Genomic DNA, 10,494 nt, shown 5'->3' on the forward strand with positions numbered 1-10,494 from the left:
TGATATCTCCATCTCTTTGTATCTCTCTGTCTATGCTTCTCTGTATCCATCTCTCTGTGTGTGTCTCTCTGTCTCTGTTTCTCTCTGTGTCTCTGTCTCCCTCTCTCTCTGTCTCCCTCGCTCTGTGTCTCCCTCCCTCTCTTCTCTGTTTCTGTCTCTCTCTGTATCTCTGTCTCTCTGTGTCTCTGTCTCTCTTTATGCGTGACTCTGTCTCTGTCTCTCTCTCTGTCTCCGTCTCTTTCTGTCTGTCTCTGTCTATCTCTGTTTCTCTGTCTCCATCTCTCTCTGTCTCTGTCTCTCCCTGTGTGTCTCTGTCTCTCTTCTCTCTGTCTCCGTCTATCTCTGTTTCTCTGTCTCCGTCTTTCTCAGCTTTATCTCTGATGCTGGGGGTTGAACTCAGGATTTCACAAATACTAGGCAAGCACTTTGCTGCAGGATTATAACCTTTTTCATCTTTTTACTCTCTACTCGGAGACAGAGTCTGGCTAAATTACTCACTTGAACCTGTTATCCTCTGGCGCCAGCCTCCTAAGTAGCTAGAGTTACAGGCCAGAGTCACCAACCCCTTCTAAACCACTTCTTCCGATGGAACAGTTGTTTGTGGTTTGGTGTCGCTCTCACCGGTGCACATGTGTTTGCACACGTGCGTGTGAGCAAGACTTTGTGTTATCTAACACTCACTCTTCCTGCCCTCCCATGGCAGGGCTTTGCCAGCTCTGAGGTCTCCCTCACCACACACCCTGCAGTCTTCCAACCTGATGCTTTTGACCTTTCCTTTAGGAGGAAGTTGTCTTGCGCTGTGATTCCAGCGTGCCTCGTGGGCACTCCCAGAGCCAAGGCCGCTTCCAAAACCGTGTAAATCTGATGGGCGACATCTCCCAGAATGATGGCTCTATCATGTTTCAAACAGTGAAGCTGTCTGACCAAGGGACCTACACCTGTCACATCTACCTGGGGAAGCTAGAGTCCAGGAAAACCATTGTGTTGCGTGTGATCCAGGAAGAACCTCAAAGTATCCAACATTTGGGTAAAGGGGGCTGAGGGGTGATGCGTGACAGCAGGGTCATGTCTGGAGTGAGTCAGGGAGGCCCTGGGCATGCCCATCGGAACGAGGTGTTGCTCCCAGGAGCTGGCCTTGGACTTGTACAGCCCTGAAGGTGATGCCTCCACCAATCCAGCTCACCAGATTCCTGGGCTCACCTTGCCCTAGTTCTGCTGGGTATTAGGCATGAAAACGGGCACTAACATGGTGAACACCAAATCTCTGCCAAACCTCACTTGTGGCCGGTGTGGTCTACTGTCGTAAAGGCATGGGAGCTCAGAGGTGGAGCAGAGTGGACTGGAGATCCCAAGTCATGTTTTCTTGACTCTGAGGGAATTGCACATACTTGTGAAGGGAAAGGGTCCTAAGCTGCGAGAGACAGCAAGCAACAGAGGGGAAACAGGAAGGTTCCAGAATGAGAAATGGAGGGGTTTCTGATGAAAGGCAAGCAGTGTGCCCTGACAAGAATAAAGGTTTAATCGTGAGGCAGATTGTGCGAGGTGAAGGTTAAATCATAACTCAGTTAGCAGCCAGGATGTGGCCTGTGGACTTTGCCTCTCACTGGGGCCTGAAGCAGCTGGCTGTGGTTGGCTAAGGGTGAGGGGAGATGACTAGAGAGGGAAGTACCTCAGTGTCTCAGGCCAGAGGCTCTTCAAGAAGTTTCTTCACCCCTGTGTGTGCTCCATTCTCACGAGCCTTCCTTCCACGCCACAGAAAAAAACACACCAACGTGGGGAGTGGGGCCTCGCCTCCTTCTGAGACCATGTCACCCACAGACACGTCTGCACCTGCCCCCATTCTTATCTCACACACCATCGTGAGGCAGATGGGCTCCTTCCTGCCCAGGGTGCATCTCGTCCTGTGCATCACCCGCCTCTCTGCTGGGGAGTCTCTAGGCGTGGATCTTTGAGCGTGTACTTTCTGCCGTTCTCCCCACTCACGTTCAGCTCCATTCCTTCTCCTGCTGGTGTCCCACTTCAGCTCTCAACCAAAGGTTCTGTTTCTCTGCAGGCTCATGCAACCAGGTCTGCTCTAGCTTCTGTCACCAGTGGCATGCGAGTCCCCCATCCCCAACCTTCCCCGGCACAGTGATGGTAGACGCTGCCTTTCTACATTCTAGATTGGGCACAAGTAGATTAGCACAGATATTTGTAAACAGCCGTATGTGTCTCTTGACAGCTGAGGAAATTTGGTTCCAGGACTTTCTCCTCCCTTGAAAACATCAAAATCTGTGCTTAAACTCCTTCTTTAAAAATGCCATATTGAAAAATGGTATTTGTTTATTAAAGACACATAGCCTCCTGTATACTAAAAATCACCTCTAGATTACTGATACTACCTAATATAAGTAATTGTTGCCCCATATTGCTTAGAGAGTGGCAAGAGAAAATGTCTTCACATATTCAACACAGATAATAGTTCTTCAGTTGGTTGACTCCAAGCATGCGGTCACATGGAGATGAGGGCTGGTTTTGCGTGTGTTTGGGGGAGCAGGGGTTATTATATGCATGTATATATTTCAACTCCACACCAGATTTCTACAGATCCTTCAGATTTACATGGCTCTCCCTCATCCCATCTTCCCGACATTGGTGAATGCCACCACCATGGATATGGTTATGTAACTGATGCCAGGGAGTGGCTTTGGTCCTTCCCTTTCCTAACCTAGCAGATGAGTAAGTCATGTCATTTCTATGACTGATTTTTAGGCAGCCTTCCTTCCAGGCCTTCACCAGCCTTAGTTCTGGCTGCCTTCTCCTCTGTTTGAGACCTTTGGTCTCTAGCCAGTCTCCACTCTCATTCTTGGCTAAATCACGGGTTAGCACATTTCATCCCACCACATATAGATACACCTAGCATTGACTTCTCTGGGACCTGTAGCAAAAAGAGCCAGCCACTTTGCTGAGGCGATAAAGCTCCTTCCTGACTTGGTGGCCATTGTTTCCCCAGCCTCAGTTCCTAACATACCCTCGGCTTCAGCCTTTAACTGCACCCATCGAGCTGTTGGGCCCCCAGACTCTATGCAGACCTCTTCTTGGCCTCCTCCCTCCGTATTATCAGCAGCTCAACAAACTGAACACTTCTTTTCAAACTCACATTAAAGTTTAACACTTGCTGGCCAAGGTGTCTTCCCATGCTCGTCACAGAAGTGAGCACCCCCTTCTCCGTGCCCTTCTCTTTACCCCTACCCACAGACACCTATCTGTTGTCACGTGTGTCTCCCTCCTTGGAGGCAGGAACTGGCCATCAGTTGTCTTTGTAGGCGTCCTCAATGTCTAGACATCTCCGATGCCAAAGAAATGCTGATATATGTCTTCAGAGCGGATAGACAAGCTAAATGAAGGGCATTTATACCAGTGGAAACGCCCTGGAGGCCCTAGTTAGCATTGTGACTATACGTCTGGGTATTATAGTATATTTCTTTCTCAAACAATCACTTGCCCATGAAAACGTCAGTGGCTTTGAAAATGCCTGTTATTTCTAGTCATCTGGTAAACCAAGTTTTAAAAGAATTACTGATGTTAAATGGATGATCTAGCATAGGTGAAGGCAGCTGCTTCTCCTGCCAAGTTTAACCCACACTTCAGGGCTAAACAAGAGGGTCGGACTGGCTCTTAGTCTAATAGGGATGATGTCCCTGTATCCTGATATGGGATGCAGCCTGGCCTTCTCTTTCTGCTTCCTGACCTGGGTGCTGCTATTTGGCATACTGGGGCTCTCTGCTCTTCTAGAATACTGAGACCCTCTTAATACTTTCTTCATTCCCAAGGGTCGATTTCAACAACTCCTCGACCTAAGACCCATCAGCCGGTGACCCTGGATGGGAATCAGCTGGTGATAATTGTGGGGATCATCTGCACCACCCTCTTGCTGTTTCCCGTTTTGATACTCATTGTGAAGAAAACCCAGTGGAATAAGAGGTATATGACCTTCCCCACCCCTTCAGTCGGGAGGCCAAGCGTGTAGTCTGCCTCTAAATGAAAGGGGAAGAATAGCCATACCGCCCTAATTTGAGCCTGATCTTGTCTAATCCAAAGTGCAAGAGAGTGCCAGTGCCCTGTGATGTTACACTGATTGTTATATTTGATGTCATTGTAGGTGGCCCTGCCCCCTTTGCTCAGCACACTTCAGAAAGGCGTGGACATCACTATACCATGCTCATTCTCCTTGCTGTTATATAAAGAGTACCAACTCTCTCACAAATGGGGCTTTGAGTGGAACACAGTTCAGATGTAGACCTCACGAACAAGCTGTAATTGTACTTATGGACTGCTTAAGAGAAGTTATGAAGTGGGGAGGAGAGGAAGACAGGAAGTCCCTAGGTAGCCCAGGCTGGCTTTGAACTCACGGTCCTCTTCTCTCACTCAGCCTCTCACTTGCAGGCACTGCAGGCGTGTACCACTATGCCTGGCTTGACGTGCGTTAAAGGGCTGGATTTCATCACTAGCTCTCCCAGACTCTTAGAAATGCTGACAGCTCCATGCTACTCTGTTTACAGAATATTAAAGAAACATGTAGGCAGTTTAGGCTAACGCTCCAGCTGAAATCACAGCCATGGAAAGACCCATAAAGACCAAGGAATGTTGGATTTTTTTCTCTCTTACTGTGCTAGGGATTGTATGTTCTAGACAAACTTTCTACCACCAAGTCACACCACCTCTGGCCTCACAATGCTATTGTCTGAGTGACTTTTCTCAGGGATGTGTAGATTCTAACGCTGGCAACTGAGCCTGCTCAGGTGCACCACTGCTCTCGGAGCTGTCTGATTTGGCGTTAAACTTGCTTGGCACCTCTAAGGTTGCATCAGGCATGCATTTGAGTGTAAGACTGAGAGCCAGACAGTGTAAGTTCCACTCCCAGTTTTGTCCATACTCCGGGCCTCAGTGTCATGAAAAGTCATTCTAAAGAACTACCGCTATCCTGAGATTCCTGCCTCAATACTGTCACCGCAACTTTGCTGCTCATACAAATCCGGAGTCATTGTGAGTACGGTATCTTTCAGGAAAGCACTGATTGGATGAATGAATTGCCTTCCATTGAATAGACCTTCACACACATGCCAGCGTGTAATGGCATGGGATGGTAGCCAAGAAGGCTGGAAGGGAAAATGCACACCATGATCTCGATTATATAGAAAGGGAACAATACAGTATTCATGCCAGGAACCTAAACACTGGATATGTTTTGTCCGGGAGTCTCCTTAGCCTGTTATTGACAGGGATTCTGAAGGATAGTTTTAAGGTATTATCAGACATTGACAATAATGATCCTGTTTGCTAAGGGGACCACTTGGAAACCTCAACTTCCAGTTGTATAATTTTGTAGTATTTGATTTATTTAACGGTGAGAATATGTAACTTTACAATCATATGATAAAAGCATTTCCACTTGAGACAAACGTGGTTTATTTTTATGCTTATAGCCTTTTTCAAAAATATCTGCCTTAGATCAAAACAAGAAAAAAAAAGAAGGTACATTTTGTGACAAACACGTGAGACAGCTGGCCAAGAGATCAAAGTCTAAGGGCCAGATCAGGCAAGGGTCAGAGCACACAGCCTGGGGAGTGCTGGGGTGGTTTAGCTTGGTTGTCACTGGGGAGGCCACAGACCTGGGAAATGTGGTCTTGCTGGATGTTTGTTGCTCACTGGGGCTTCCAGTTCTTAGCACTGAGAAAAAGATAGTGAAGTTAAATGCATGGGCTCTCTCTATTCAGTGATTTAAAATGATATTACCTCCTCTATTACACTTCCTCCCCTCCCATCCTCTCCTCTCCCCTCCCTTCCCCTCCACTCTTCTTCTCCCCTCTTTTCTTTTTCAAATGAGGTCTCTTGGGCCAGTGAGATGTCCTGAGATCAACTCTCAGAATCCATATGAAAAGTCAGATACATGGCTTGCACTTGTAATCCCAGCTCTCCCATGGTGGGATGAGATGTGGAGACAGGAGAGGCACCTGGAAGCTAGCCGGTCAATTTGCTTGGCATAGGCAGAGGGAGTAGAAACAGCAAGAGGGACTGTCTCAACAAGGTGGAAAGAGAGAACAGAGCATTAAAAGTTGTCCTCTGACCTCCATAACACATGCTGTAACTTAACTTGAGTGTGCTCACACTCACACACAAACACTAGTGATGATGATGATACTCATAATAGTAGTCATGAATTTAAAAATGGGGTCTCCACATGCTGCCCAGACTGGACTTGAACTCCTGGTTCCATGCTTCAGGAGTAGCTGGGGCTTCAAGATGCCACTGCGCCCAGCTATCCTTTACCTCACACTCTGGTTTGGAGGTGAGAATGAAAACAGGTGAAGTCACGTTTCAGCCTCAGCTATGCCCAGAGCAGCTTCCCACTTCCTACCAGAAGAGATGCTCTGTGTGTATTTAGTCCCTCCCAAGGGTCTCTCCATAAACTGATGCAAAGGCCCTTTGTGATGACGTGGTGTCCCACAGGATGCAAAAGATCCATTTAGTGTAGGGCCTTTCTAGGTATACTTAGATCAGTGTACCTCATGAGGTTCAGAGTGTTAATTCTATGTACTTTTCATCTCTTACAGTTCAGTGAGTTCCATGGCCTCCTTGAAGAGCCTGGAGAGCAAAGAGAAGGCGAACCCAGAGGTGAGAGGACAATTTGCCGCCTGAGGAGGACGCGGATGTACACACAGTCCAGCAGGAAACACCGGGAAGTGGAGCGTGGAGGCCATCCGTCACTGGGGAAGAGTGTCGTACTCATTAGTCTCAGCTCCCAGCTCACAGACCACAGCTCTGTGCACAGTAGTGGCTCAGGAAGCCTTTATCACTGCTGGGGAGGAATGGGCTGGGGAGGAACAGGCTGGGGCAGTAGCCTGGGCAGATCAGCCCTGGGCAGCAGAAAAAAAACCCTGAACCTGGAATCAGAAAGCTCTGCTACCTTCATGAGCTAAGGAGTTAGTGATTAAGAGGAAGTGTGTTTAGAAACCTTTAGAGGGGATCAAGAATGACTTCCCCTCCATAGTGCTTTGAAGTGGAATTATAAACCAGAACTGAGAGATTAATTTCCCCGAGCTCCTATATTCTCACCTTCCCTTCCCCCCTACTCTTCTAATCCCTTCCACCTTTTACCTTTTAGACATGATCAGCTTTCTGAGTTTTGGGTTGCTTTTCTCCCAAGAGTGGGATTTTTGCTCAACCCGTTCCAGTCCTTAAAGGCCTGAGAATGAGTCACTTTCCTACGGGTGACGAGGTGGTGAATCACGGTCCTCAGACCTCAGAGATGCGAGATAACAGTAGCTGATAGTGACTGCCGTCTTGCCCTGACTAATCAGAAGGGCTATCCTGCAGGATGAGGTCCCCCCACTACCAAGTCAATGCTTAGAGGGGCAAAGGTGTTTGGTTTTGAGGCTGGCGTCCTTCCCTGTGAGTTAATTCAGGAAGACTGAAGTCAGGATTATCATCATTGATAACAATTTTCTGGCTCTCCGTGACCCCCTGAACTTGGTGGCTTTGGTGGCTGTCACCCTGTGAACAGGAGTAGGTTGTTTCTTTCCCGGATGACCCTTAAGAACTTTGTTTTCCCACCCACCCCAGAAACATGTCTACTCCTCAATAAGCACGTGGGAGACGACGGAGGAAGGACCACGTGGACAGTCGGAGGCCACCTACATGACCATGGTGAGGACTCTTCAGGGAGGGGAGCTCAGGCTCTGGGAGTCAGGAATGGGCAGGCCACCTGAAGAGGTTGTTTGCAGAGGACAGATTTGAGTTTTTCTGTGGTTTTTTGTTTGTTTGTTTGTTTTTGTTTGTTTTTTCCCCAAGCAGTAGGAAGCAGAGAGGGTAAACTTTGTTTAGGGTTAAAGTCATTGATAGCGTATAAGCAGAGAAAGTAGGGGGAGGGCTTTCGCTCATTAGCCCAGCGCTGGTTAAATAGATGTAATAAAGCATGTTAGATCATCAGACAAGGCCTGCCGGAGAGGGAAAGGTAAAAGCAGAGGCTAGGGCTGCAGTCCAGTGTGTGGGGGTCATTGTCTCCCATGCGCGAAGCCCTGAGCTTGAGTCCCAGCATCATGTCAGTTGGCGGTGGTAGTATGTGCCTGTAATCCCAGCATTGAAGGGGTAGATATAGGGAGTTAAGAAGTCCAGGGTCACTGGATAGCGGTGGCTCACCCCTTTAATCCCGGCATTCAGGAGGCAGAAGCAGGCAGATCTCTGAGTTTGAGGCCAGTCTGGTCTACAGGAGTGAGTTCCAGGACAGCCAGGGCTACACAGAGAAACCCTAGCTCAAAAAAAAATGTTCAGGATTATTCTCAGCTGCACACTCAGTTTAAGGCCGAGCTGGCTGACGTGAGAACCCTGTCTCCAGACAAGTTGTGGGGCTGGGGAAATGGCTTGGTAAAGTGCTTGCTACACAAGCATGAGGGGCTGAGCTTGAGTCTCCAGAACCCATAAAAAAGCTGTTAATGGGCTGGAGAGATGGCTCAGAGGTTAAGAGCACTGGCTGCTCTCCAAGAGGTCCTGTGTTCAATTCCCAGCAAACCATATAGTGGCTCACAACCATTTATAATGAGATCGGGTGCTCTCTTCTGGCACGCAGACATACATGCAGGCAGAACACTGTGTACATAATAAATAAATAAATCTGGGGGGGGAGCTGTTAGCATACCCATCTGTAATCCCAGATCTCATACGGCAAGATGAGATGCAAAAATACAGCCTGGTGTAGGTGACAGCAAACAAGAAGGAGACCCTGTCTCAAACGAGGAGGAAGGCTTCTGATCCCCAGGTGCACACCACGGTATGCGTGTACCTGCACTTACATACACAAATGCATATACACACATACATCATAAACACACAGAATATTTTTAAAAAGGTAAAAGTAGAGTCCCTTTGGCCATTGGCTTTGTTCATTCTGAACCTGGTTATTACCTTCTCGCAATCTAACCGACGTTCAGGCTGTAGGCTGTATTTCAGCAGATAAGATGGAGTCCCAGTGAGGCAACTCAGGGGAGAACAGCACCCCGAAAGGGCTGCTTGCTATGCATTGTGTAGGGATAGGAACAAAGGAATTGGCTGACAGTAACACCATGTTATTTTGTCAACTGATTAATGCCCCCCAGCCTGGGATGGGGCTGTATTCTGTTGAGTTGGGGAAGGCAGGCCTCCAGAGCATGTGGAATGATGGGCTGTTTGCTCCTGTCACACTGGACAGAAGACACATGACTCCCAGCTGATGGCAGTGGAGAAAGTTCTGCCTAGGCAATGTGAGATCAGAGATTTGGCCCCATTCCACCAAGGAAAACATCGGCCCTTCTGAAACTGTGGATGAATAGAGTCATTTTCCTCTACATCCTTCTTCCATGGTTGCCATGTGATGCTCCAGCAACAGGCCAGGCCTCGTCCTGGCTTTTAGAGACCTGCTGCTGGTGGGAGTGTCCCCTACGAACACGGTGGAAAGGCTTGGAGTGGAGACATTGGAGCATGGATTCTGATAGCTGTAGGATTTCTGGACCTGGTCTCCCACCGACAACACTATTTTTAGGTTCTTCACGTGCTGGTTCAGATCTCAGCTTGAATGTTAGATAGCTGGGTCCATACCTTGCTTCCAAAACTTCGCAGACAATACTTAGAGGCAGATAAACAGCCTCTATGAGCTTGTTTTCTTGTCTTCGAGTTCAGGGTCATTCTCTGCTATAGAGTAAGTTTGAAGCCAGCCTGGATCATGAGACTCTGTTTTAAAAAAGGAGAGAAGTAATATCTGCCTCACTGGGGTTGAGCACCAATGAAGGCAATGCATATAGAATTTACTAGTGTATCAAACCTATGAGGAAAATTTCAGTGAGTGACTTCCTTTTTTTTTCATTGATGGGGCTTGAACCCAGGACTTTGCACACGCTGACCAAACACTTCCCTGTGGAGTCCCGCCCTCAGCCCCTAACTACTTATGGATGTGTTTGTTTCTTCTCTTCCCTCAAAAGCACCCAGTTTGGCCCTCTCTTCAGTCAGATCCACATAATCCAGTTGGGAAAAAAAAAAGTCAGCTTGGGAAATTCCCCGAACCGCAAACTTTCTGAGGTGAAGAGAAAGGGCACTTCATCTCGGCAGCAACAAAGACTCTGCTTTTGATGATCCCCGAGCCACTGTGTCCAGCCGGTCTCGGCCTCCATCAGAGGCCTGAAGATGGAGGAGTCTGGCAGGAAGACTGAACTGCTCCAGATAAGCAGGCACTGATGAGGGGAGGGGGACCACGGGCTTCTCCCAGAAGCTTTGTGCTGGCCGCTGGGGCTGGGGAGCTGGCTGATCTGCCCATGGTCTCAAGCACTCCCTTGGACCAGATCTTTGATTGTAAAGTGTTTTTTGTGAATGAGCTACTAAGAGACTCCCAGAGATACAAGCCAACAAAAACAATTCTTCTGATGAATTATTCCCAAATAAATGTGGTTGGTGGGAGCCATCCTTTTTTATGTCCTGGATAAAGGTTAA

The 10,494-nt window shown here is 48.1% G+C and overlaps 1 protein-coding gene across 2 annotated transcripts in view; it reads left to right on the forward strand.

Annotated features, from left to right (window-relative positions):
* Positions 1-10,494, forward strand: part of Jaml (junction adhesion molecule like) — a 28,861-nt gene extending 18,367 nt beyond the window's left edge. Inside the window, exons 7-11 of one of the 2 annotated variants that reach the window (XM_038323048.1) lie at positions 781-1,027; positions 3,813-3,963; positions 6,594-6,654; positions 7,603-7,686; positions 9,990-10,494. In XM_038323048.1, coding sequence (XP_038178976.1) covers positions 781-1,027; positions 3,813-3,963; positions 6,594-6,654; positions 7,603-7,686; positions 9,990-10,085 — 639 coding nt within the window. In that variant the 3' untranslated portion in view covers positions 10,086-10,494. The remainder of the gene's footprint in view (positions 1-780; positions 1,028-3,812; positions 3,964-6,593; positions 6,655-7,602; positions 7,687-9,989) is intronic. The other variant, XM_038323049.1, reaches the window with a different exon arrangement.

The sequence above is a fragment of the Arvicola amphibius genome, chromosome 3 (assembly GCF_903992535.2).
Source record: "Arvicola amphibius chromosome 3, mArvAmp1.2, whole genome shotgun sequence".
In the NCBI taxonomy this organism is placed as follows: Eukaryota; Metazoa; Chordata; class Mammalia; order Rodentia; family Cricetidae; genus Arvicola; species Arvicola amphibius.